The sequence below is a fragment of the Borostomias antarcticus genome (assembly GCF_949987555.1).
Source record: "Borostomias antarcticus genome assembly, chromosome: 9".
In the NCBI taxonomy this organism is placed as follows: Eukaryota; Metazoa; Chordata; class Actinopteri; order Stomiiformes; family Stomiidae; genus Borostomias; species Borostomias antarcticus.
In genome coordinates, this window is record NC_140242.1 from 23,174,748 (window position 1) to 23,202,324 (window position 27,577).

Below are 27,577 nucleotides of genomic sequence, written 5' to 3' on the forward strand. Positions count from 1 at the left end.
TTCTGTACACGATCACAATTGATTTTAAATGAAACATTAAATATGTGCTTTAAGTGCAGACATTCAGCTTTAATTTGAGGATATTTACATCCAAATTGTAGATACAGTGGTATCCCCCTTTTTAAGGGATCAAAAGTAATTGCACAAACTAATATAATCATGAATCAAATTGTGATTTTGTCATTGCAAGTCCTTTGCAGTCAATGACAGCCTGAAGTCTGGAACCCAAAGACATCACCAGACGCCGGGTTTCTTCCCTGGTGATGCTCTGCCAGGCCTCTACTGTCTTCAGTTCCTGCTTGTTCTTTGGGCGGTTTCCCTTCAGTTTTCGTTTTCAGCAAGTGTTTGATTTTTCAGCCTAATGATGTCTTGCTTCACTGATAGTGACAGCGCTTTGGATTTCATATTGAGAGTTGACAGCAACAGATTCCAAATGCAAGTACAGTACCACACTTAAAATGAACTCTAGACTTGATATGCTCCTTGTAAAATAAATAACAAGGGAATAACATACACTTGGCCATGGAACAGCTGATCAGCCAATTGTCCAATTACTTTTGGTCCCTTAAAAAAGGGGAGCAACGTATACAATTGTTTGTAATTCCTACACCGTTCACATGATTTGGATTATAAATACCCTCAAAATAAAGCTGAGAAAAAGCATATTTTGATCATTCAATTTCAAATCCATTGTGGTGGTGTACAGAGCCAAAATGATGAAAACGGTGTCAATGTCCAGATATTTATGGCGCTAAGTGTATATCCAAGATAATTTGGTTTTACATTAGAGAGTTTTGGGTTTTACATTAGAGGGATCCTGGTCTTCTTGGCTGTGTGCTGCTTATCCAGAGATGTCCTCAGCCTCAGTCCTCAACTGTGAGATGAGGCTGTACTGGGACTTTAATGTTTGTGGACTGTTGGTACAGTACTGTAGGTGATGTAGGACTGAATCCTCTGGACCTGTGAATAGCTCTGCTCTCTTCAGTTGAAATGTCTCTGGACCATGTCTGGCCCTGGCAACATCAGGCCTTTGGCCTGCTCCAGCTGTAAAACAAGTACACATTCCAGAGCAAAACGCACCATCACTAACTATCACATGTACACTGATGTGGCAAGCTGTTTCTTCACAATGACGACAACAAGGAATCTAAAATAATCGTTTTAGTTTCCTTGGACGACAATAAGGTGTAGAACTCACCTTGAATCTGGCCCCTACGTTGAGACGCAAACTGCACTTGTGAGAGGTGAAGGTGAGGTAAACAGGCCTGGGTCTGGATGCGGATGTTAGTGTTGGGGTTCAAGGTCAGACAGATGGGCTGCCATGGACATGGGGGTCATGGTTCAGCCAACTCCAGCATCTTCTCAAAGCCCCTGTGTCACTGCAACCAGAGCCTCCCATCGTTCGTCCTGGCAGAAAGAACCACATAGTCAGGAAACAGAGCCATCACAGACATGGTCAAATATTATTATATGTACATTAGACAAGCTGCAATGAAGTGTAAAACAGATTTGTTCACGATTTCATTGTGTAGCCTACAGAAATCTGAAATTTTGCCTGTTTACATACAAAAGGATACAAAATCTGCCCTGTTTCATCTGGGAATATGGTGATAAATGTTTGACCACTGTCAGAGCAGGATAAGTGTTCTTTCACTGTAAGACCATAAGAGGGTTTATTGTTTAAAGTAACATGACACGATCTGAACAATATAGTATTTAATACAATAAAATATATTTTTAAGTGAAATATTAAGAGTTGTGAAAAGGCCTGTACTGTTAGTACCTCTATTGATCGACTGTACTTCACACATTCTCATCACTGGGCAACTAAATGATTATAGTTAGAAACAAATCATAACCATAGTTGTTCTTCTTCTTGTCTTAAAGGGAATGCAACTCACAAGTTCATAAACATCATCTAAGCTACAGTACTTAGTGATAGTCTGGTGGAGACCAACATGATATTTTGGAACATACAATTGTTATATGTATATTTTTTAGAAATACATTGTCATCATCCATGGTTTGTTCACAAAGACTATGTATGGAGAAAAACAATATTGTACAGACAAGGGCAAGCTAATAGTAAAGATACAGAATATACGTTCAATGGTTGAAAAGGTTGGAATGGAATGTCTCAGGCTTACATACATGAAAATAAATAATATGTCGTTAAATGGCATATTAATAAATAATCAGTTATTATATTGTGTTTCCACGGTCAGAAAACTAAAAGTAAGACTGTTCTCTGTTTTGGGGAGTGTGCAAAGTTTATATGTGGAAATGTATCGCAATGGACGAGAACAAAGCAATCGAAATGGTCTGTTCTGCATGGGGACCGATCAACTCTTAATACAGAGGGCACGGCCTGTAATAGGCTCCTGAGGGAGCAGGTCTGTGTGTTCACCTCATCTGATCTGAGAGGTGACAGTCATTAAGAGATGAGCATGTACCTTCTGTCCTTGCTCTGCCCCCATAGAGAGGGGGAGTGTTGGGAGAATCGATGAGTCTTGTACTCTTCTCCTTAGCAGTCCATGCCTCATTGGAGAAGCTATACAGCAGATGGTGGTGTTACGCAAGTTTGCCTTTGCTCCTGCCATGCTAAAAGCATAAACACAATGAGTAGAGGAAATCAATGATGTACTTCTCCTAAGATGTCTGGCCCTGTACTATGCATCTTTATCAGAGCATAAAAGCACTTTCAGGTCAGAATGTACCTCTTTACTGTAAACCTGAGTTCATGAAAATGGCTTTACTGTGCTTACCTGAAAACGGACGGTTATCTGATCCTGGGTTTCCTTTGCAATTCCCTTTTTTTTTCTGCCTTAAGTTAAGTTACAGGAAGAGCAGCATTACGCTTTCACAACGATTTAAAATATGTAATCAAAAGTTACAGTAAAGTACATTGCCTTGAATGAAGAACCGTTTAGCGTTGCATCAATCATGGCCGACACCGATGCTGACCTTTGCTCGGCTCGTTCCTCTGCAGCCTTCGTGATGGGGGGGGGTGAGGGCCAACATCAATCTCACTGCTCTCCTAGACAGCAGCGAAGCCACCCACAGTCTCCTCCTGCAGCAGAAACTCTCCCTCCTCCAGGCCACCACACAGCAGAATTGCTGGGGGATCCAACACAGACAGACACAGGACAGGCACAGCTACAGTATGCAGTTTTTCCTATGTTGCAAGATAAAAATGATCATACGATGATGTTTTTAATGCTATGATCTTTACATTGACATTAATGTTGATATGCCCAGTTATTTACTGTTTGTATGTTATGATGCTGCTGGGTTATAATCACCTCCATGGTTATAATGTGTTTGTTCAATTTAATAGTCAGTGTTTTTACATGTTAGTTTTTTTGTTTTTGTTTTTACATGTTAGTCTTTTTGTGTTCATTATTCCTAGCTGAAGTGAAGTGGTTCACTGGGTTAGTGGTTCAGTACATTCTCAAACCTTTTTACAGTAGTTTATTTGAATGGCATACTGTACAGGTAATGTACAATACCATTTTCACATGAAACAAGCCAACCACTACATATATTACTGTACACAGGCTGACATTTCTCCTCACGTTCTCATGCAATCAATCTGACAGGTACGAGCGGAAGCTTTAGAGAGGCCAGCTCTCGTCTGGGTCTGTGTTGTTGACCAGCTGGTCTCTGTTGACCGAGGGTTCGTTTTTGCTGGAGATGTCCAGGTCGCTCTCCAGCAGCTGTCCTGATGAGTCAGAGATCGACCCCCTGTTAATCTGCAAGCATGTCAGTCAGAGCTGTTGAGAAAGGCACTGCAATGTCCTACAATCGGAATAATATAATGTAATAATATAATGTATTATATTATGTAGAGTAAAACTAAACAAAGAGTTATATTTTCCCTCTCCCATGTCAAAACTGGATGGAGCCTGTTGGCATGCTGGGGGAGTTGACGGATCCTCGCTTGTTATATTCACCACTTCATTATCTAGGGACATCTCACAGTCCTGCTTCTTGGGAGGATTCTAAGCAAAACAAAGACAGCTCATCATTTATTAAATATTCTAGGAAGTGTCTGTAATGCTCTTCATGAATAAGTAAAAATCAAGAAACTCATGAGCTACTGTAAAATGCGCAACATATCGCATACTACTGTCCTTAGGATGGTAGCTCATAATAGCATTTGTCATACATTTGAAACACCTTTACCACCATGTCTGGACCTGTATCAAGACCGTGTGGCGTGGTCACTGATTCCGGAAAAGCTTTTGAGATGGCTTCTTCTGTTTTATTGTCAACTGTAAAAGACAGACACAGTCACATGAGACAATAACCAACCAGGCAGAGATTAATAAAAACACCTTCTGTGAGGATCCTCTTACTTCTTAGTGTGACCATTTTGTCTTGACTGGACTCTTGTCCTCTTCGTGTCTCATGTGGTCCACCCAGTCCCAGTTTGTCTGTCCTGGTACATTACAGTACATATTACATTACATTACAGTACATATTACATTACATTACAGTCATTTACTGACACTTTAATCGAAAGTGACTTACAATAATTGCATTTAACATAGGAAAAGACAATGTACTACTACTTGCCAGAACTCACAAGTGCATCTCCTTTGTAAAACAAGTGACTAAAAGCATAATCTAGTGCTGAAGGCAAAGTGTAAGAATAGCAAACTAAAAATACAATATGTGCTTAAGAGGGAGGATCGTGGTAATACTTCTTGAAGAGATGAGTTTTGAGCCTGCGGCGAAAGATGGGCAGTGACTGCTGTCCTGACGTCAGTGGGCAGTTCATTCCACCACTGCGGGCGTAGGACAGAAAAGAGCCATGACCGTGTCAATCGACTGCAGGGGCCTCGGTATTCATTCTGGAGACAGCTCTCCCATCAAATGCATGGATCTCCTCATATTCTGATGGACAACTCCTAGATGGGGCCCTTTAGAGTCCAAATTAATCATTGACCTTAAGCTGCAGTACTTGGATGTTTTTTAGTTCATATTACCATCTTGATTACAGGCTCATACCTTGGGCTCATACTCTGAGAAGCTGTCTTATCAGGGTCCCCCAGGCTCTGCTCATCTAAGACAAGTTGAGAGAAATATAGAATTCCATGGAAATGGACATTTAATGGAAATTAAGTTTTATCTGTAGGCTTGAGCTGCAGGCAACACACCAAGTGCTTGGTACCAGTGGTTAATAGCCTACAGTGCTACAGTCCTACAGTAGGCTGCCTACAGTCACTGACGGCCTACGTGCAGGCTTGGCCCCCGACTCTCTCGGTCTCCCAGTCTGTTTGGCTGCATTGCTGAGTATCCTCCACATAGTCCTCAGCACTGCAACCCATGCTGTAGAGCGGACCTATGCCCTCACACTGTGCACGTTCTCAACATGAATTCAACAGTGGCTCGAGAATCTGCGTCAATTGCAGATGAAAAAAGTGGTGCATCTATCTATCTATCTATCTATCTATCTATCTATCTATCTATCTATCTATCTATCTATCTATCTATCTATCTATCTATCTATCTATCTATCCATCTATCCATCTATCTATCTATCTATCTATCTATCTATCTATCTATCTATCTATCTATCTATCTATCTATCTATCTATCTATCAAATATCAATTATTAAATATGTGACCCAAATCATTACCTCTGTTGGACACTAGAAACTGCTATTAACAATGTTTCTTTCATGCCAGAAACCAAAACGATTGCACCCTTCAACAATCAACTATTAATCTGACTGTAGATAAGATTTAATTTTAAGATCTACGCCCCTTGAAAATGCACATTCCATGACACAGTTGCGTCTATCTGGGGTCCTCAAATGTGTCTGAAGTGGAATTAGTGATTGAAAACAGACAGTTTTGTTTTAATAGTATTCTGAGTAGAGCACTTTGTGTTTTGTGCACATTGGAAGGCTTTTATTCTGAAATTCCACTGTGAAGTTTTTGAGCAGCAGAACCCAGACCCAACTGATCACCCAACTGTACAGTTAACATGTAAAAATATTCAGATTGCGGTACATTTCACAGGAGAGCATACCGAGATTGGTAAGATTTCACCCTGTGCTTCCCATTTCAGAGAAGCACATTTATCATAGTTTTTCCAACACATTTATGGGTGCCCTATTGACTTCCATTGTAGCCCAGCGAGAGCCTGCATAAAAATGGCAGTTACCTCAATACTGGAATGATCTGTGAAATGATGGTCTCTATGTTTCAGGTTCATGGTAGAAAGACCACAAATACGGCTAAATGTCCAAAATAGCACACTAGATCACTAGTTGACAAGCTATTTGTGTAGCTAACTAACTGATTACATTTTAAGAAGCTATATCTATTTACTTAGATGTAGTTGTGCTTGGCCTTTAACAGATGTGAAAGGATACTGTGATTGGCCAGCTGTGACCCAGATGGTCATAAATAGCATCAGTGATGCAGGTATTGTTCTGTTAGATTTTTAACATTGCAGCATTGTTGGGGGACATCGTGTTTACTGTGAACTTGCTTCTGTTTAGTTTCATGAGCACTCTTTTCCTTCCAAATGAGCCCAATGGGATGAAAGCACATAGACTGACTTCTGGTGGTGAAAATGGCAAGAATTTGGGGCTCTAAGTCCTTATCCTCCATGATAGGTTAAGTCACCAGCTGATGATATTACGATGGCAGTATTCCCAGATGAATAGCTTTGCCTCCATTATGGGACCTATTGCATGTCTCTTATCATTAAGAAAGAGGGCTCACCTACTTTCACGTAATCCTGAGGCATAGGCTCATTAAGTCTCATTAAAACAATGCATTACCTGTTCCATAGGTAGTATATGGTGATGAAAGGTTTGCCATTTGGATAAAGCCTCATAAGCACATGATTTATCTACTGTAGGACAGAAACAAAACATGAGTCATTCATTAATTGATACAGTCCATCATGAAAGATACTCGTCAGACCGGTCCTGGCCTGAAACAACACATGGCCTCAAATTCCACTTATAAGTCACATATACATGTACTACCTAGCTATCTACCTACCTATCTACCTACTGTAGAAAGAAAAAAAGAAGAAAAAAAACATTGCAGAGCACAAGATGGATCAACCAACCGCTTGGTTCTACCTATCCAATTCCACTTCGCAGATAGTGTCAAGGGAAAAGAGAGAAGGGGCTGTTTCTGGGCAGTGTTGACAGTGTGTTGACACAGACAGATACCCTGTGCTGTGCATCTGTGTCCCCCTGGAGGGTGGCGATGTCTGAGGCATCTGTGATATCCAATTGGGGAAAATAAGCCTCCTTGCGAATGATCCCAAAACTCAGTGGAATATCTGTAGGAGATGGTTTTGATCTGTAGTCCACCTGCAAATATAGAAGGAAATAATGCTTTATTGACATTTTGTCTGGGAGAGATGTGCTCAATATCTCATCCATCATTTATAACCGTTTTATGTATTTGCTTAATTCCTGTGAGAATCTGAAGATTGACTCTGAAGAAACTGACGATTGACTTTCTGAAGAAAAATCGATTCTGATTGCCTGTGTTCTGTACCCTCTCAAGTTCTCTAAAGTGAAAAATTGGTTGAACTGGAAGTTAATTTCTCCTCCAACGGAACATGGGAGAATGATAGCCAGTACCTCGGAGCATCTACCTGAAAATAAAGATCCCAGGCTAACTACCACTTCGGAAAAACTTTAAACTTTGACTGAAAAGTATTTTCCACACCGAACATTTAGGAGTCAGGAGGACCAATTACACATGAGCAGTCAGAGGTGACTGGGGCCATGGCACCATTTCATTACAAAAGCAGAGGCAGGGACTGCAGGTGGGGTTCAAATAGCTGGCACCAAGATGGACAGAGCATAACATCAATTAGACCCTCTCACCTCAAGCCGCTCCCTTGCAGCCCTCTTCCCCTGCTTTCTGGTGAAGGGTGGGCGCGGCCCACATCAATCTTCCTGTTCACCGCAGCAGCAGCTAATGTTCGGTCCTCTTCCAGCAGAAACTCCCTCACTTTCATGGTCTGCTCACAGCAAAAGAGCTGTGTGTGTGTGTGTGTGTGTGTGTGTGTGTGTGGGTGTGTGTGTGTGTGTGAGTGTGGGAAGTGGGGGGATCAAAAGCCTCAGCGGAACTGCTGTTGCTTGCTTTTGTGGCTTGAAACATGTAGGCTGAAGGAAACACCAGGTCAGGGTGAATTCTCAGTTCTTTCCAGCTAATGAAGGGCTTACCCTTTGTAGTAGTCACACAGAACAGGTTGGGTTTCCTGTTCCCGCTGTTCGCCTGAAGAATCAGCAGTGGACACCACTGGTACCTACTGGCAAATAATCATTAGCCCATATCCCCTATTCTCCCTAAATGGTAAATTTAAATGGCAACTTGTAAAGTTGTCATTTGTAAATTGAGTATTGGTGTTTATCTGTCTTGAGAATAATCTCAGTCAGCAGCAACATTTCACTGTGACTGTATACCATCATATGACAAATAACGGAATCTTGAATCTCTTGAATCTTGAACTGTAAAACTGCATAGTATGTTTTCATGTAAAACAGTTCCCCGTGATGATACTGAAAGACGGTAGCCTATATAAAACACAGAACCATTGGTTGAACATTGGGTTTGATTTACCTTTTCAAAATGAACAGGGGGTGGTTTAGATTCTGGCCTGTATGCCAAGAGTGAAGGAAGTGCCATGGCTCGTATTCCATAAAACACATTCTCTTGTGTCCTTTCCATTTCTGTCTCTTCGTTCTTCCAAAGAAGCTACAAGTCTGTAATGTGCCAGTTTCATTCAGGTGTACAATGGGTGGTACATTGTGATTTTTGTGATTTTTATTTTGCTTAACACTGTATTACCATCTGTATCAGGATGAGTCTGTCTGTAGTGCCTGCACGGGCTCCTCAATTTCACTTTGAACTATGAAAGAGACCGAGACAGAGAGAGAGGGGGGGGTTAGAGAGAGAGAGAGAGAGAGGGGGGGGTAGAGAGAGAGAGAGAGAGAGATAGGGAGAGAGAGAGAGAGAGAGAGAGAGAGAGGGAGAGAGAGAGAGAGAGAGAGAGAGAGAGAGGGAGAGAGAGAGAGAGAAGAGAGAGAGAGAGACAGAGAGACAGAGAGAGAGAGAGAGAGAGGGTAGAGAGAGAGAGAGAGAGAGAGAGAGAGAGGGTAGAGACAGAGAGAGAGAGAGAGAGAGAGAGAGAGAGAGAGAGAGAGGGAGAGAGAGAGAGAGGTAATTACGAAGGAGCTGACAGACGTTGAGTCATCCGGGAAGAGCGGCAGAACGAAGTGGCATTCGCACCCAAACAGTCTGAAAGAGACTAGCCTACCTTGACAGCTGTCTGAGAGCTTCTGCTCCACCCACTCCCCGTCTGTCTGGGTAGTTGACTATCGTGAACATTATATTACATTACATTACAGTTATTTAGCGGATGCTTTTATTCAAAGCGACTTACAATCATTACATTTCACGTACATAGTCAGTGTGCACTGAAACTCGCCAGAACTCATGCATCTCCTTTCTATAGAAGTGACTAAGAACATAATCTTGTCTTGATCTTGCCAAAGTGCATGAGTAGCAAAATAAATACAATAGGTGCCTTTAAACCTCTATGAACTCTGGTCAGATAGAATTTCTCCTCGATGTTGGGCTGGATAGGGCAGGGAAAGGAGTGCAAATAAGTAGCTATAAAATGGTGTTAATTGGCACATTTACCACAGTTTACCCTAGTTACCTACACCCCAGTGACAGCGCAGGGTGAGAGGTTATGTTTTTGGTGGCATGTGTTTGTTCGTTGCTTCATTTGTTTGTTTGTTGTTTGTTTGTTTGTTTGTTTGTTTGTTAGCAGGAATATGCAAAAACTACCAGACTGATTTTCATGAAACTTGGTGGGGTGTAGCATGGGCTCAACATTACGCTCTGCTAGCTCAAGGCCCTGCGATCGAACAACACAATTATGGCTCTTCTCTGTCCTGGCCCCACAGTGGTGGAATGAACTGCCCAATGACATCAGGACAGCAGAGTGGCTGCCCATCTGACATTTCCTACATTAAATGCAATCATTGTAAATCGCTTTGGATAAAAGCATCAGCTAAATTACTGTAATGCAATGGGCCAACATAGAACCCATTACATTTATTAGCGGATGCGAATCGCAGGGCGGATCCACAAATTAAAACAAAAAAATGGAGCGAAGCCAGCTCCCCATGTAGGGGCATTAATGGCACAGGGTTTTGGACTGTAAGGTGCGGGGCTAGAGCCCGGATTTCACCGAACTGCCCCCCCTCCCCTTGGCTGCAACCCGAGGGGGGAGCCACAGAGCCAGCAAAACACAGTCGTTCATTCACCATTTTTTGGACTTGGGCTCAGGAGCAAAAAATTTAACCCTACATGTGAAGGTCACAGAGACACATGGTTTGGATTGGACTGGCAAAAAGCTCTCGACCTAATGAATGCAGCAATAGCCTCCCAAACATGTCCTGCTCGCACACATGTGCGCGTGCACAGAGCCACAAAATGCATTCATGGGTGGAGGTCTGTACTCTCGAGCACCAGAACGTTTTTCTAGTTCAATATTCACCTTTACTTGCTATTAGCTTATGAATTGGCCTTAGCAAGACCCCCAAAATCGTTTTCATGACATGAGACTGCATGAGACCCTGTGAATTTATTATTTTAAAATTTCAGTGTACTGGCTAGTACACTGGTGGGAAATCTTGTGTTGGCAGCGGAAGTGACGCGTTTTGCGTGTCACAATATCAGGAAGACAACAAACACTTCGCCCCGCGTGAAGTAGCTACAATCTTCCAATCCAGTCTTCTACACGCATGTTTGTATATCAGATTTTTTTCACACCATTACAGCGAGTGCGTGAGGAATTGTGGGAAGTGTGGTTCTTAAAACGCAGTGCCGATTTTATCACGACCAGAGGGGCCGCTAAAGTGCCGAGATATCTCATGTAGCTTTAAAGGAGACATGGCCAGATTCGCTAATGGCCCTGGTCTACATTAGGCCTAAGTGACCAATGATGTCTTACATGTTGTTGTTTTCATCCAAGTGCAGTAGTCCTGTCACAGCTTGCTGTGTTTTCTCACCTACCACGCACAGGTGAGAATTAAAGCTTTGTGAAAGCCTACATTTACACTGATCTACACGTTATTTCATCCAGTCGACCCAACTCTCACAAGAGGTCGTTGGTGATCACTAGCTTTCCAAATATCATCTGTGGGCAGATTTCAATGTTGTCAGATAAGGTGGGATATAGCTATGAGTGGATACCTAGACCTGCGACTGGGCCTTGCTAACCATTGCAGGAATCATGCGCCTCCAAACTCTGCACATTCTCTGCAATGAGCTGGAGGGAAGTCAGATCACTGACGTCCATCATCTCAGAGGACCGACGGCAGACCAGATCTGTCGGCTTTGAAGACGAATGACTTGTCCTGACCGTGTTTCATGAGAATGAAAGCCAGCCCTGAGCAAATACTGAGATATCAAAAGAATTATCCAGCCTCCATTTGGTGACATTAATGATTGTAAAGAATTTCCTCGTGGCGCTATTTGTTTGACTAGGCCTAGTTACATGGCAACAGTAAATTAAATCATGATAAATAGCCTTTAGAACAATGTTCATTCTAAGCACACATGCTGAGGTAGGCCCATATGAGCTGCTGGTGGAAAAAAAAATATTGCTGTGATGTGATATTACAATGATGGGCTGACAAAAGGCTAATAGTCCAGTTACACACTTTGCATATTCAAATACTTTTTTAAGTAACCTATAAAAGTATATTGTAGCCTACACAAAAGTATAAGTACATTTTGCTGTTCCTATTTTATTTTGGACAATGTAACACTACTTTTTGCAGGAGCATTGCTCATACGTGGAGAATGATCTGCTGCAAAGCTGTAGACAACGAACGCTCACTCACCCATATGACGCATCCAGGAGTGTGAGCAGTGACAGATTGATGAGTTACCTTGCCAATAAAATCTCTGTCTATAAAATCCTCCTCCAAGGCAAAATGTTTAGGCCCCGGCTGTATAGGCCACAGTATCTGGATGGTGAATCAATTGGTGTTTGAAGGTAAGCTGGCACATTTCAATGTTTTAAATCAATAGTTTAACAGATAAACATCCTTGCTTCTTGTTGTGGTCAGTAAGACCAGCTTGATTAGGTTCTGGTAGCTCTCAAGGCTGAAATGTGTGCCGTAATGATTTTCATTCTCATTTTCAGCCTGGTGCCTAGAGGAAACATTTTAGAGCCTTTTGAGGAAATCATCAACAATGGGGATTGTAGCTCTTAATCTCTGTCTACTCCTCACCAAAGGAATGACCCTAGTCAATGCAGAGACCAATGATCAGCATTCAGAACCATTCCCTGTAATTGAACTTTTTGAAACGGCATCTCCAGGTTTTTTGGAACCCACAGAGAACCACAAATCTAACAGCTCCAGCCCCTGGTTCCCTGGGGGGTCAGGTCGGAACACCCCCCTCCCCCCTATGTGCTTGCATTCCGCTGGAATTAGAGACACGTTTAAATACATCAGTACTGTGATGTCCCTCCTTGTATTCATTGTTGGAATAGTGGGAAACTCATCCCTGTTGAGAATCATATATGAAAATAAATGCATGAGAAGTGGACCTAACATCCTGATTGCCAGTCTGGCTTTGGGGGACCTAATACACATTGTGATAGACATCCCAATCAACGCTTACAGGGTGAGTTGGCTGCTGTGTGCTTCTGTGTGAAAATGGAATGAGATGTGTCACTTGTATCAGGAGAGAGAATCATTTCTCTTGATTTATCTTTCACGGTTGTTGTTTTTTTTTACAAAGAGCTTTGGAATCTGTTGAATTAGATTTTTAATGTGATGTTTATTCTCGTCCTCCCAGCTGATGGCAGAGGACTGGCCATTTGGCGTGGTGCTATGTAAATTAGTGCCCTTCATACAGAAAACCTCCGTTGGAATTACTGTGTTGAGTTTGTGTGCCCTGAGTGTTGACAGGTAAGAGAACAGCAGAAGTCTCATGACCTATACTGTCAAACATACAGTTCACATGTTCACAGTAATGTAATACTATTACTGTTAGGGCTGATGTCTACATTTCACCAAGCAGATGTCTTTGTTATGCTTAAACAGGTTTTGCTTTGATTTGGTGCGGTTTGTTTGATTGTTATAAGCCCCTCACATAATTTCCCTGTTGATTCTGTAGATATCGAGCTGTTGCATCCTGGAATCGAATCAAAGGCATCGGTGTGTCTATGTGTACAGCGATAGAAATATCTTTGATATGGGTTATATCAACCGTCTTGGCTGTGCCTGAAGTGGCTGGCTTTGATATGATAACAATGGACTATAAAGGACGCCATCTGAGAGTCTGCCTGCTTCATCCCATGCAAACAACACCGTTCATGCAGGTAGCCTTCACAAAACGCAGAGCTATTGAATAATAATAATACTGTTTCTGTTTGATTTTGCTTTATTTTGATTTCAAATTCAGAGGAAGCAGCTAGTAATGGAAATAGCAATGAAGACGATGTGTTCTGCCATTTCTGCTGACAGTGACAATCCACTTTCTGTTCAAAAAACCTCACTGACACCTAAACCCCTTGGCATTAACTTGTGAATAACAGTAATTTACTTGTGAAAAGTTGTCATATTCAAAATATGCAGTTAGCTTCATCAACAGAAACATTAATAGGATCTTTCTGTGTTTTCAGTTTTATAAATCAGTTAAGGACTGGTGGCTCTTTGGTTTCTATTTCTGCATGCCGCTGGCTTGCACAGCCGTCTTCTACACAATGATGACCAGGAAGATACTGAAGCACACTGACAATACAATAAGTGACCACATTAAACAGGTCAGTGCAAACATGCTGTGTAAAAAATAAAAAGATATAGCCTACATACTCTAGTGTGGGGGATTCCTATGCCCTCTTAGGACTTATTATTTTGTGTAAGGCATACTGTAACGTCTAACTAACCTTATTTATTTTGGATTTCAGAGGCGAGAAGTTGCGAAGACAGTTTTCTGCTTGGTGGTAGTGTTTGCTGTCTGCTGGTTACCACTCTACCTCAGCAGAATACTAAAACTGACTCTGTATGATGAGAAGGATCCCAACAGGTGTCAGTTATTGAGGTAAGCTACATTGCACACAACTGTTGCTGTTTGAGTTATGCTACGGTGTGTGTTACTAATTCAATCCTTGAATTTTCTCAGTATCTTTCTTGTCCTGGACTACATTGGCATCAATTTGGCATCAGCCAACTCTTGCATCAACCCGATTGCCCTGTACATGGTCAGCAAAAAGTTCAAAACCTGTTTCAAGGTAAGACTTGGGGGGGGACGACGACATATATAGATACATCTCCTGTTCTTTCACATGGCGCAGTGCTTCCTAACAGAGACAAAGAAGGAGCCAGGTAAATGTAACACTATGATGCATGCTGTGTGCAACTGTATTCAAGGTCAGTTCTTACTCACTGACCTCTAATGACTTAACTTGTGTGGGCAATTGCTTAATTTGTGTGGGCAGATGGGCGAACATAGTGTCTGGAAAACAGTAATCAGAGCTGCAGAGACGAGTCTTAACAAGTCACTACTACATAATACTGTACTGTGCGCCCTGCTTCATTCTTCTTCACTCATTGTCTTAGTGATCTCTCTCCACGTGAATCGGACGACTGTGTGCGTTCGTCCTCTGACCGACTCAGAGTGTCTCTGTCCCTCAGGCATGTCTGTGCTGTTGGTGCACAACGCCGGAGCTGGCAGCGCACGACGAGGTGCAGTCTAACATGAAGTGGAAGGTGCCGGAGCCGGGGTCCGAGCACAGCAGCATCAGAGTCCAGGGACCAGCTGAGCGTTGAACATGACACCGTTCATGGCAGATGTCCTGCACCGAGGTGTTATGCTGTCTTACACTGGAGACTGTGATGTGCTCTGGCATTGACAATAATGGCATCCGCCTTGAATTGAACACCGATTAAGATTGGGAGCAACATTTTTGTTCTCAATCGTTGTCCAGTTCAAGGCGTATGCCATTATTGTGACAATGACGTATTTAACGTTGCTCTGTTGATATTATTTGTGGTTTATTTGACTAACATTAAAAACACTTAATAAGAAACAAATTAATGATAATTGTCTGTTTTGTGGTGTTTTTTGTGTGCTTGCGGTCTGTTCCTTGGTAGCATTCATAGGGGCTCTGCTTACTAGACATCTTTTCAGGTCACTCGGCTTACATTGTGGTGGGGTATAATTTGTTACTACAGTAGCATTGAGGCGTTGTCTGTTATGAGATTGTTATCAGCAGAACATCTGCTTTTGGCATGAGCAACTCAGACATAAAGAGTGAGTCGTCCCTGACTCCTCCACCCCCAGGCCTTGGTCCAGTCCCAAACATTACCTCATGGCCTTGATCCACTCCCAAACATTACCTCATGGCCTTGATCCACTCCCAACCATTACCTCATGTTTTCACAACCCACAGTATCTTAGGTACAGTAGACCTACCACCCTCTGACATACAATACACGCTGTATCATGCAGATGTTTTCCTGGCAGCCTCTTTTTAGTGAGTAAGATCACTGCACGGTTCACCACCTGTTCAGAGATTATCTAGCTGCACACAAATACAGCAGCGTCCCTATGGAACGCTATGCGAGCACAGTAATACACACCAAGGAGAATTTTAACAGGGCTTAGAATACTTTGTTCTCATTTTTACATACTGTACTTAATGTCAGAAGGATGTCAGTCAGGGCGCAACAAATTATTGGGACATAAATGTGTATTTCCATCTCTGAGAGATGATTGAGAAAGCCTCCCACTCACATTGACTAGCTGTGTGTGTGTGTGTGTGTGTGTGTGTGTGTGTGTGTGTGTGTGTGTGTGTGTGTTTGTGTGTGTCGCGCCTTTGACAGAGTTCATAATCACAGAGAAACATATCAAATTGAAGCCACTAGTGGATTCTGTCTTTACTGCCGAATGACTGATTGTTGGTGGCCTATTTTTAATGCATTGTTAAATGTGTAATGCATGGAAACACTGTATAAAAGAGCAGAGAGTGGGAACGAAGGAAAACGGAGATGACAGAATGAGGTCAGGAGGAGGAGGGGGGTGACTACCTGATAGCTCTCCCAGACACAGGACAAAGCAAGCAAAGATGTCTTACCAATCTACAGAGCTACTTTGGCTCCGGGTGTGAAAAGTTCTAAACATCTACAGGGCGCCATTGACTTTCAAAACTTTTAAGAAAATATAATTTCTGTAGGCTAATGATTGTAACAAGCGAAATGTGAGAGAGGCAATGTGACAATAATGTATCATACAGATTGTTATATTTTTGCATAGTTCAGGAGAGATAATTACATTCCACCTCAGTGCTCATGTGATATGTATTTAATGTTATTGCTCTAAAGTATGAATGTTGTTTTCCTCCTTTGTCTGTTCCTCTGCCATTGTTGCCATTTCAACCACTAGATTGTGCTAAAGCTTCAATTCAATTAATCTCAGAGATGTGACTTGGTTCGAGAAAATCAAAAAAAGATTAATTTCCTGCTCTAAACATCAATGTTCATAATCTTAATCCTCTCAACGGTGTAATCACTTGGTTTGGTAAAGAAGTCACAATCGTAATCATGCAATTACAGGCTCATTTGAACATCTCATTCAAAATGTTCATGTTGGTGATTAAAGCTTCCAAAAATATGTTCTAGTAAATGGAAGGCATTTTAGCCCACACAGTTTTATTACCATACTTGCGTTCTCTATCCTTCTCATATTGCTGCTGCTCCAACGCTCTCACTGTCCATGGCACAGCCACGTGGCTCCACAGACACTGATCTGCGGCTTCGCAAGACAACTTGTTGGTAGGCTTGTTTGTGATTTAGCAAGATATCCAAGTGAAATATCACATACAGTCTAAAACGATCTAAAACAGCCAACCATGCAGATAATATGTAATGTAGGATAGTTTTTTTTGACAGTTTTCTAGTTAAATATCACCTTTTAATAACGTTGTGTGTCTATGCGAATGGCCTGTTGGGAATGTTTGGTTTTCTCTTAGGCTCACACATCTCGAGAGACTCTTTTGTCACAGCAAATGCCAGCAGCACATGCCGGGTAAATGTGTGTGCTGCTACTCTGCCATCGCGTCCCCTGGGGAGCGCACTCATGACTGGCAGATGACATTGAGACAATCATGGTCTTTAGTCTCCAGAGAGGCTGACGTCAACGACAACTTCTGAGAGCAGGGAGAGAGAGCAGTCGTCTGAGACCTTCCCTGAGAAGTCTCTCTGTGCACATAAGGCCCCGATAGGACTCCCCGTGGTGATGCTGAGACTCCCCAGACTGTGGATTTAATTAAACAGTGTGAAATTAATTAATCAGTAGGGTGGCAGGTAGGCACTCCTCACTGCAACTGCTCACACAGCCCAGACAAGCCTTTCATGTGCAGCGACAGTTATTAATTTGCTGTGATTTTATAAAGCGTTACTGTTTTATTATAGTGTTTGGTTTTATATACACACACACACACACACACACACTCACACACACACACACACACACACACACACACACACACACACACACACACACACACACACACACACACACACAGTATATGCAGGGAATGGCAAGATATAAAACAACTTGGTGTGTGTTACCAAAATAACAACTCTCAAAAATCAAAGTATGAACCTGTATTTGATCAGTTCTATAAATTAATTAAATATTTTAGTTCTGTATAATAATTTGGTGCAAATTAGATGGAAACGTGATAAAAAATATTCATATAGTTATCTGGGGAATCTGCCTGGAGGGCTTTTTAGTCTTCGGTCTGGCTGAAAATGCCGTCCATATGGCGATAGGGTACAGTAGTAATGGTCTGATGCCTCCTGGCAGAGAGGAATCTGCCCGTGACAAACTGCTGCTAGAATCTGATGTGAACGGAGGGAGGTAATGAGGCTGTTGTAAGCCTTAACTACAGCGCGCGCCCCAGGGTGCCATATCTACAGGTACGTGCTCAGCCTGTCGCACCTGCAGTGGAGGATTAAAAAAGTCATTGGTGTTCTTCTTCAGTATACTTCCAGCAACACCTTGGACAACTTGCACCTTATTAGTGTAATCTCTTGACATTAGAGGGGTGGAGCTTGCTTTTCACAGTTTGCACACATGAAGTCTTGGTTTTTGTTTAGACTACAGTTATCTACAGTATAACTCTGCCTAAGTATAGTTTCATTTCATTTAATTTCATTTCAAACCTTTATTTATACTCGTGGAGCACTGAGGTTTCCCTCATTTACAGTGATGACAAGTTTACGCAGAGACACAAATCAACAAAACAAATCCAATGAACAATAATAATAATTAAAAACAGTTACAGGTTGAAGTACATAGGTCTAGAGCCATGGACTTAAACTCCTGACTGAAGGAAGGACCTCAAGCTTTAGAGTCTATTGTAAGGTATTCCAAGTATAAGGAGCATCATGGAAAAAAGCAGCCCTTCCAAGTTCAGAATGCACTCGAGGAACCCTGAGAACAAGCCGATCATAAGATTGGGTCTGGTACTGTAGGTACCAAGGCTCCAGTCCAACAGAGATGAGATGTAAGGTGGAAGTTAACCAATAATGGCTTTGCCTTTGAATATAAACCCAAATACCTGTGATAGTTACGCCTTAGAGAACTAGAGTCTTAGGGCGGAGTGGTAGACAGAGTCCAAGGGTTTCAAGGTTGTCACAGAAGCATGTCTATAGATAGTGTCACCATAGTCTAATACTGATTTTTTTTTAAAACAGCTTGAACAATTATTTTCCTACTGAACATAGGAAAGCTAGAATGGTTTCTGTACAGGAAGCCATTTTTTTTGCAAATTAACAATGTCTTCCTCTGCAAAACAGTAGACAACTGTATCATCAGCATATAAATGAACATGACAGCCAGTTAGTGTAGAGACAATATCATCAATATAGATGGTGAAAGGGACAGGACCCAACACCGATCCTTGGGCCACACCTTTAGCTAGAGACAGGAAAACAGATTGAATCTCACCCGATTTCACACACTGACACATTCATGACAGATAATCCTGAAACCAGTCACAAGCTTGTCTACCCAAACCAATACTAGATAGTCTGTTTAAAAACAGCTGGTGATCTTCTGTATCAAAGAGCACAGTGTTTCCTGTTGTCTAATGCCGAGATTATGTAATTAATGACAAGAATGACATCTGAGATAGTAGTATGATTAGCTCTAAATCCAGATTGGTGAGGACTTAAAACTGAATGACTTGAAAGAAAGGATTTTAATTAGTTATTTACCAAGGTAGTGCATTCAGTAGAACTAAGGTTGAAAACCTGCAGAGGTTTCAACAAACAAAGAATATTGCACTGCATTGCACATATATTATACCCAAATACCCAAATACAGTACACCTCTCTACTTTGGGGGGTTACCTAAACCTCTCTAACAACTGTCCCTCACTGGCTGCTGTATACAATGATAACCACACCCACCAGTGGACTGGAGCGTTCTCTGAAGTCTCATTGCTGTTTGGAAAATCCCACCAGAACATAGCTCTCTCTATATATATTGTAGGCCCCCACACCAATCTACCTGTAAAGGCCTCTACTGTCCAAGTGAAACACATCAGTACAAGGAGAGACTAAGGTAGTGGGCAGTTCACTGTATATGCCGAGTAAAGCTGGCACCAAGGATTTTGACCATGTTTCATTATTTACTGGAGTATTTCTCTGGATGCAGTCAGATCTATACAAGCTACAGTTACAGTTACAGTTTTAACTGACTGAAATAAACAAGGTTGGATTCACGTACAGAAGCAGCAGGTTTTTAATTAATGGGTTCGCATACTAAATAAGAGAGCGAGATAGCTGCCAGTACAGCCTAAGGCCGGACAACTTCAGAGACGCTGGCAAACTGCAGGGAGATCAGACTACTGGCCAGAGCTGCGAGTGGCCACTCAACTATGGGAATAAAAAGCATTTAATTCATGTACTAAAACCATAGGCTACCTACTCGTTCCAACCATACCAGCGACAAGGAGAAAGTGCAGTTATATTTCCATGGCAGATTCAGCTTCTGTTATAGCCCAGGTGATGTCTGCCACATTTGAGGTGATATGTTCACTTCTTCATTAAAGCAACTAGGTACACTTACAGTATACAGTTTGGGGCCCTGAATATTTTCAGAAATAGGTCATGGCAAAAACACTTCATGGCGGCCATTTTAGCTTACTTTTCGCCATAACCGAATGATGTATTTTGCATCATATCTCCTGAACCAAACATGATAACACAGAATAGGTGATGTCTACCCATATGTTCTAATGGTCAATGATTACAGACACTCAAAACTCTACACAACATGCATGCAACAATATATTATAGCCTATAGACATTATAGTCCAGCCTAGGTTCTCAGATATTGTGATTTTCTTCTCACAATGTCAACCATTAACTGTTAATCTGTATCATTTGTTCAACATTTATGATGTTGTATATGGTATCATTGTAATAGTTGATCATCAAAACATTGGGGTGGACATCACCTACTCTGTGTTACCATGTTTGGTTCAGGGGATATGATGCAAAATACATCATTTAGATATGGCGTCAAGTAAAATATGGCTGTGATGGCCGCCATGAGGTGTTTTTGACAGGGCCCCAAACTGTACAAGCGTACCAAGTTTCATGCGTTTATGAAAAAGTGAACATCATTTTCAAATATCACCTGAACTATTACAGGCATCTCTGAAAATGCCAGCAACAATGTAAGCATTTCAGTGCTGTCTTGCGGAAAAACATAATGAGCAGGCCTAAAAGCTTTTCTGTGTACTGGGTTAGGTGCAAAACAGACTGTCAGTCCTGCTTACACCATTCATGTCTGACTGTAATGGCAAACATGCAATCAAATGTAGGGAGTGCATGCAAGAGTGGTTCACTTCACACTGCTAATGCCTCAAAGGCTAGAACAAGCAATTTCCTGACAGGATATATTCCCATGTATTCACAGCGAGTTCCAATGAGTGCAGGGGTTTGATTAGTAGGACTCAGATGTCAGAAAATAAATCCTGACTACATAAGGCATCTCTGCTTGTCTAGGATGGGAGTTGCTGTGGGCTTGTGGTCTCGCCATTTCACCAGGGCAACAGTACCCTGCCAGCCTGTCCTCATGTTGATGGGTGATGATGAAAGGTGGATGCGAGGTGGATGCGAGAACAGTGAGCAGTAGCTCCCGCCTGCCCAGGCCGCTGTGGACTCCTTGTCTATGGTTTCCCATTAGCACAGGAGTGGAGGTTTGCAGTCTGGCTGCTGGGCACAGCGGGTCAGTGCTCACAAAGCTCTGTTTGTTCCTTGGCCTGCAGGGCTCCCTGGGTAAGCCTGGCTCCAGAGGGGAGACAAACAAAACGGCGCCACTGTCTCCCTGCTCCTCACAGCTCCTCCGACACATCCGTCTCCACCCCTCAACAGGGGTACATTTCTCTTTTTAGGAAGGGGATGGCAAAACAAAACCACACCCTGAGGATACCCAAACTTCTGCTGTTCTAGGCAATGGAGTTATCTCAGTTTACATTTTGTTGGTGTGTTGTTGCTTGTGGTGATATTATCTTTTCTTTGTGAGTTTGTCCTCCCCTCATGTCTATCTGTCTGTGGAGTCAACTAAGTTCTTTGTCTTTTTTCTCTCCTGGTACAGTAGTACAGTATATTATTAGTACAGTAGTATAGTATTACAGTATAGTATTAGTACTCAGTAAGATTTGGGTAAAGAGAGAAACCGCTGACAGTGGCAGGACATACAATATCTAATTTTACTTTTAAATGAATGCCTCAGTGTATGACACTGAACCTCAGTTGATACAACTCTGAGATCCATTGGGGTCGAAATGATCAATTAATAATTTCATGCTACCTCTTACTTTCACATCCAGTGTCTGGCTGTGATTTCTAAAGATGAAATAAAGTGCAGCCCTGTGCTCTTGGCTGTCAGGTCAGAGATTCACCGTGGCGCTGCAATCTGCAGTCCAAGTATAACTCCATTATTGAGAGGACTTTAAAACGGGAACTGTGTGACACACAGCGGGTTGATTTAGTTTAATGACCATGACAGTGACAGCGCTGTGATGGAAATTGGACTCCCCCTGCAAATTTACATCACTTCAGGGTACTTGGGGCTCTTTCAGCGGCTGCACACCAGAGCACGAGCCATCAGGAGGTCCTGGATATGTCATGCCTGTCACCTTCCTTTAAGTGCATCTGCAGACGTGGGAGGGGATTAATATTATATAGCCTACGGAGGCACAGGGAGCGTCTTATCAGCACTGCAGATGTGATAAGCACCTCTACGCCCATGAAAAAACGGAAAGATCCCCCTCGCATGGAGACAAGCATCTCTTTGTGCTGTTCCGTCACGCGCCTCACCACGTCTCAATGCGGCTTTATGGCAGATCTTGCTGTAATTTCACGTCTGTTGTGATCTGATCTATGGAGATCATCCTGTGTGAAACAGCTTGATCTCAACGTAGCCCTTCTCAATTATTTAGGGAGTTGGCAAACGGCGTTAAGAGATACTGGTCTGATTTCTTTTGATTTCGAGATGGGGATAAAGGTGGAGAGAGAATAGGTTCAGTTGTAGCCTGTGATAATGCTAACTGGTTGCTTAGCTTGTCTCCTCTCCCCTCTTGTTTTTATTGAAATGTCACTTTTACTGAAATGCCCCTCAGTTCCCTTGACACTCATCTCACATTAGTTCACATCAACAGGCACGTCAATGTGCACAAATGGCACTACCCTCAACCCTGCGCTGGGTTGTGAGTGGGAGTTATGGTAGCCACAACTGTCAGTTCAGTTTTCACTGAAGGACCCAGCAGGCCAAAGAAAACAGAGTGGCACGGAATAGATTGATCTACATATGTAGATGTAATTGTATATTGTGTGTAGATGCAGTCAGATGTACATCATCTTTATTAAGCATTTGTCTATCCATTACCATACATTCCATCAAATACAGTGCAGTGCATCAAGGCCTGGCCAAGTCTATTTTTCCTGAAAAAGTATGAAACATGAATAAGGTATGCGTTTACTTAAAATATAAAGCTACCGTAGAGGTTTATAGACTGAAACTGTATATGCTTGCTGAAATCAAGCAGTTATGTGTTTATTATTTTAATTAGTTGCTTTCTATCTGTGGCTCAATGCAGCGTCGGTGTTGTACTGTGCCCATCATTATCTGCCTTTTTATAGCGTGTGCACAGCTATGGCATCCGGTTGTGCTGCTGTATCACTGCAATCTGAAAGGAATATACTCCCCAGAGAAATGTATTGACTCTGTGTATTGCCTCTCTCCATGATGCATGTAATAATATGACTGATTAACTTGGTTTTTGCAAGAGTATACATTTTCAATCTATAAACTTCTACAATAGTCTTCTGTCCTCGTGTCTGCATGTACAGTATACTGTTTTATTATAATTATAATTATAATTATAATTATAATAATAATAATTATTATTATTATTATTATTATTACATGCAGCATGGAGACAGACTATCATTTCAGCAAGCATATGTATTTTCAATCTATAAACTTCTATATTAAATATGATTGATTAACTTGATTTCAGTTGGCATATACTTTTCAATCTCTAAACTGCTGCGTTACGACCTGGCGTTTTACAATTGCTCTTACTTCTGTTCCTCTCTGCGGAGAGAGTGTACGTGCTTTATATGCTAATTGCTTCCTCAAGGGTCCAGGTGGAAATTTCTCTTCGCTGGCATATTCTCACTGTGGTCCCTGATTCACCCTAACAAGCATAGCTCGCCTGCTACGTCTGGCATTTACAACCGAACACAACATTACAAAATAAGTATCCGCATATAAATACATTATGGCGTGTAAGGTTTGGAGACCTCTGGCATAATTGGCACATGTGGCCAGAGACAAGCGTGCTCTCTTACAGAACGCCTAATATGCGTGCCACCCACCAACGGCAAGGCAGAATCACTCGGCAGGCTACCTGGCAGCCCCTGTAGTCGTAGGGCCAGGGCCAGTGGCCGCCCAGGGGCTCACATATCCTCTGACAGTGGGTGTAGCTGCGTCGGCACTCCGCGCAGCAGATGCCCAGGTGGTCCAGCATGGGGTCGAAGGTCACGGTGCCATCCTCTCCCCCCTGACTGCGCTGCAGGATGAGAAGCAACATCGTTTATGTTTGTGGAGGGATGTTTTTTTCCGTATTGACCTTATTATCCGAGAAACCCTGCATGTTTATTCGCTCACGAGAGTTAGCTCCAGCTCCATCAAGCTAATGAATTGCAGTGAACGATTTGCTCACCGCTTTGTGAAAGAGGGCTATAAACAAAGGATGGCAGCTATCACCTCAGCTAGTGACCTAAAATTGCAGCTGTTCATCTAACACCTACTCACCCTCAGCACCACATTGGGGGAGTGTGGGATTGCTTTGTAAATTTCCATATTTCAACAGCTGTACTGCATGTCTTACAATATGAATTTATTATATGGTTTACCCAGGCAAGGGATTTGTAAACTTGTTCTTAATTGAGGTGCTATGAATTCATAATATATTACTGTAGGGGTTGCTTAGGGGCTCAAAATCAAAGTTAATCTGAATGGAATATCTAATGTGAAAAATATCATATCCTTTACATACCACTATATATACCATATACCACTTTATTTACCACATGTCAACAAAATCCCTATCCATACTCACGTGGTAGGGGTTTTCTGGGTTGAAGCCTGACCCCACAATGGACGGTTCTGCCTCCTCCTCCCCCTCCTGCTTGGCTCTCTTGGAGCTGCTATCCGCCGCACGGCTCGCTGTGTTCCTCTCCTCAGCAGCTGTCTCAAACTCCTCCGTGTCAAACTGGCGCTTGGTTCGCTCGGTGTCTCTCTTTCTCCTCTCTCCATCTGTTCCGGCAGTCACAGGGGGTGTGGGTATTGGGTCAACATTATACGTGTCCTTAGAGCTCCCTCCTACATAGCTTGGTCTGTCTCAGTCGTGCTGAATAATTGAATTAGCTGCAGTGATATCAAGCATTCTTGCATATTTCAAGATCATTCCTTTTTAATGTGAGACAGGAGTTTTTTTATTCTCTCTACTCCAGATAGGGAGTGTGTTCATGATGTTAATACTGTAGATGTGTGTCTGACTAGCTTTTGAAACAAAGCGCTAAACTGTAAATATTTGTAAATATCCCTTATGTAACAAATACAAGAAGTACCAATGGTTTGTGTTTGTTCAGTGGTGAATGTAATCGTGTGAATGGTTAGATTGTTTTAGGTGCTGTACATTTCATTAACCCCCCCAATTGGAGAGACAGAGAAGAGCGAGAGGAACCTCTGAGATAGGTTGGGTGGAGCCAGAAGATGGGCAGGTTCCCGCAGTGGTCCAGGATCTTGGGGCTCAAGAAACTTCTGTCCTTCAGAGGCTGGTCTGCAGCCACCCATACCAGAGAATCCTCGTCAAACTTCACTTGCATGATCTCATCTGCCTGGCAGGGTGATAGATGCCCCATGACTACAACAGCACCAGGACATCTGTCTTATTCACACTACTGTGTGTATGGGCAACAGTTCTCTATGAGCACTGTGATATTGTAGCATTGCAGGCGAAATAGCATACTAAGAACTAGAGTATAAACTTGAGTAATTATGAATTACAACATCGCTAAATTCTTACATTGCTAATTAGAACACTTTCTGGTATAGAGCTTACGGTACCAGGTCAAAGAAGATCAATGACTCCTTATTCCAGTGATTCCCTAGGAAGTCAAAGAGACGGCATGTTTACACTCACAACTTTGCTACTTTCTTAAGGACATGCCAAGTCTCCAGTGGACCACTTCTGGAGGAGAGGATGAGGACAACTCACAACGTGGAAGTCATGGATCTCCACAGCCTCCTCATTCCCAGTGCCGGTTCTGAACCTCTCAAGGTTATTATCCCAATCAATTTCCATGGATCCCTCCTTCACCTGCCCACTGATGCTCATGCTGTAGTGAATATTGTACACCTGCTAGGATCAAACAAGGATGTTGCAAAGTTATGCGTTGCAATTGTCAGCAATAACAATCATAACAGTCTTTGCTCCCAACTCCCACAATGCAATTAGATATTCCAACTATTCTCCCATGCTACACTTAAAAGGACTGTGTTGAGCAATCCGATCAAACAGATGCTCTGAATGTAACATCTCAGAGGCAGGCAGCAGATCTGGACAGAGATCTATCTAGAGATGTTGCCCTGCAGGTGAGCTCATTAGAACACATACATATTCAAGCACCTGTAATGAGATGGGCCAAAATTGCATGCCAAAGTTATTCACAGAGGAATATGTTCATATTCAACTATGAAATGTTATCTTATATCAAGATAGAAACATTAAAATATGGTGGGCCTATTTCAAGATATCCCTAAAAATGACCACAAATTGGTAGTGAATATTCCAGGAGGCTATGTCTCAATTCACAAGTGCAACCTAGCTCAACCTAGCTCACTTTGACTGAGCCAAAACCTTTCGGCCAGGGTTACAGGTAGACCATTGAAGTCTCATGTGTTCAGATGTAACCTGTCGGCATAAAGATGACCTAGCCTACATAATTCAATGGCAAAGTCTGGTAATAGATCACACCCCTTACACTTTTATCACTGACTTTCCAGAGGTAGAAAGCTCCGATTGCTCCACAAAGCATCAGTATTGCTCCGAAAACCAGAGCTGCAGCACCGAACCTCAGGAGAGCTGGACCAGCCGCGGCGGATGGCCGCGTAGCTGTTGCCTTACAAGGGTCACATAAGCTATGTACATCAGCAACAAAAGCAGGCAAATCACCAGGAAAAAATGCTCAATTTAGAATTATAAACGTTAGGTTACATACACAACCAATAGCCTAGGCCTACAATGTTAATCGAATGGTTTAGATTTTATTCTATTGCCTATGCCTAAACAAAACGTTTGAACTAGACGTAACTATTTACCGGTGACACGCATTGTTCTAAATCCTCTGGTCCAGAAACGATGGGTACTTTCTCCGAGTTCTCTCCCATGGTGCTGTCTGTATTTTAGCCACTAGTGTTGACTCTTTGGTCGTGAATTCAACAAGTCCAGATTCGCTAAATGGGTGTGAGTGACGTGCAAATGACGGGGAGCAATAGGAATTAATGAGGAGATGGATTTTTGCGGTTTTATTCCACTGCGGTTTATTGCCTTTTCGGCTAGTAGCCTACAAGCCTAAAAGTGAATCTTAGTAGCCTGCCTACATCACATCACCTGAACACGGATTATCAGCGTTAAGGAGTTCCAAATGTTCTATCCTGTCAAACCCCATCACTTGCGCGAAAACGCACGTGGCTTCACACATCCAGAGAGAAGGCCACACACACACACACACACACACACACACACACACACACACACACACACACACACACACACTGATAAATTGTCCTTAAATTGGGTTTCCAGCAAGTGGTGGCTGTATGTGTTTAGGTCAGTGGTCAGTTCTGTTGACCTATTCTTTCCACATTTTGAGATAGGCCTATACAATAGCATGACATAATG

General features: G+C 42.3%; 2 protein-coding genes across 2 annotated transcripts; one reads left to right on the forward strand and one right to left on the reverse strand.

Annotated features, from left to right (window-relative positions):
• Positions 1 to 11,868: 11,868 nt before the first annotated feature.
• Positions 11,869 to 14,849, forward strand: LOC311312909 (endothelin receptor type B-like; the record flags this gene model as incomplete). Its single annotated transcript, XM_084442917.1, has 9 exons — positions 11,869 to 11,930; positions 12,215 to 12,273; positions 12,392 to 12,699; positions 12,874 to 12,986; positions 13,195 to 13,399; positions 13,703 to 13,843; positions 13,988 to 14,121; positions 14,203 to 14,311; positions 14,715 to 14,849. 9 exons carry the CDS (start codon positions 11,869 to 11,871, stop codon positions 14,847 to 14,849), a joined length of 1,266 nt encoding a protein of 421 aa, XP_084299043.1.
• A 9,104-nt stretch (positions 14,850 to 23,953) lies between these two features.
• Positions 23,954 to 26,678, reverse strand: LOC311312910 (leukocyte cell-derived chemotaxin 1-like; the record flags this gene model as incomplete). The annotated part of the gene is made up of 5 exons (XM_084442918.1): positions 26,658 to 26,678; positions 25,892 to 26,032; positions 25,358 to 25,511; positions 24,731 to 24,927; positions 23,954 to 24,178 (listed from the first exon to the last, which is right to left on the reverse strand). The coding sequence occupies exons 2-5, from the start codon at positions 26,009 to 26,011 to the stop codon at positions 23,954 to 23,956; spliced, it is 696 nt and encodes a 231-aa protein (XP_084299044.1). The 5' UTR covers positions 26,012 to 26,032; positions 26,658 to 26,678.
• Positions 26,679 to 27,577: the final 899 nt, after the last annotated feature.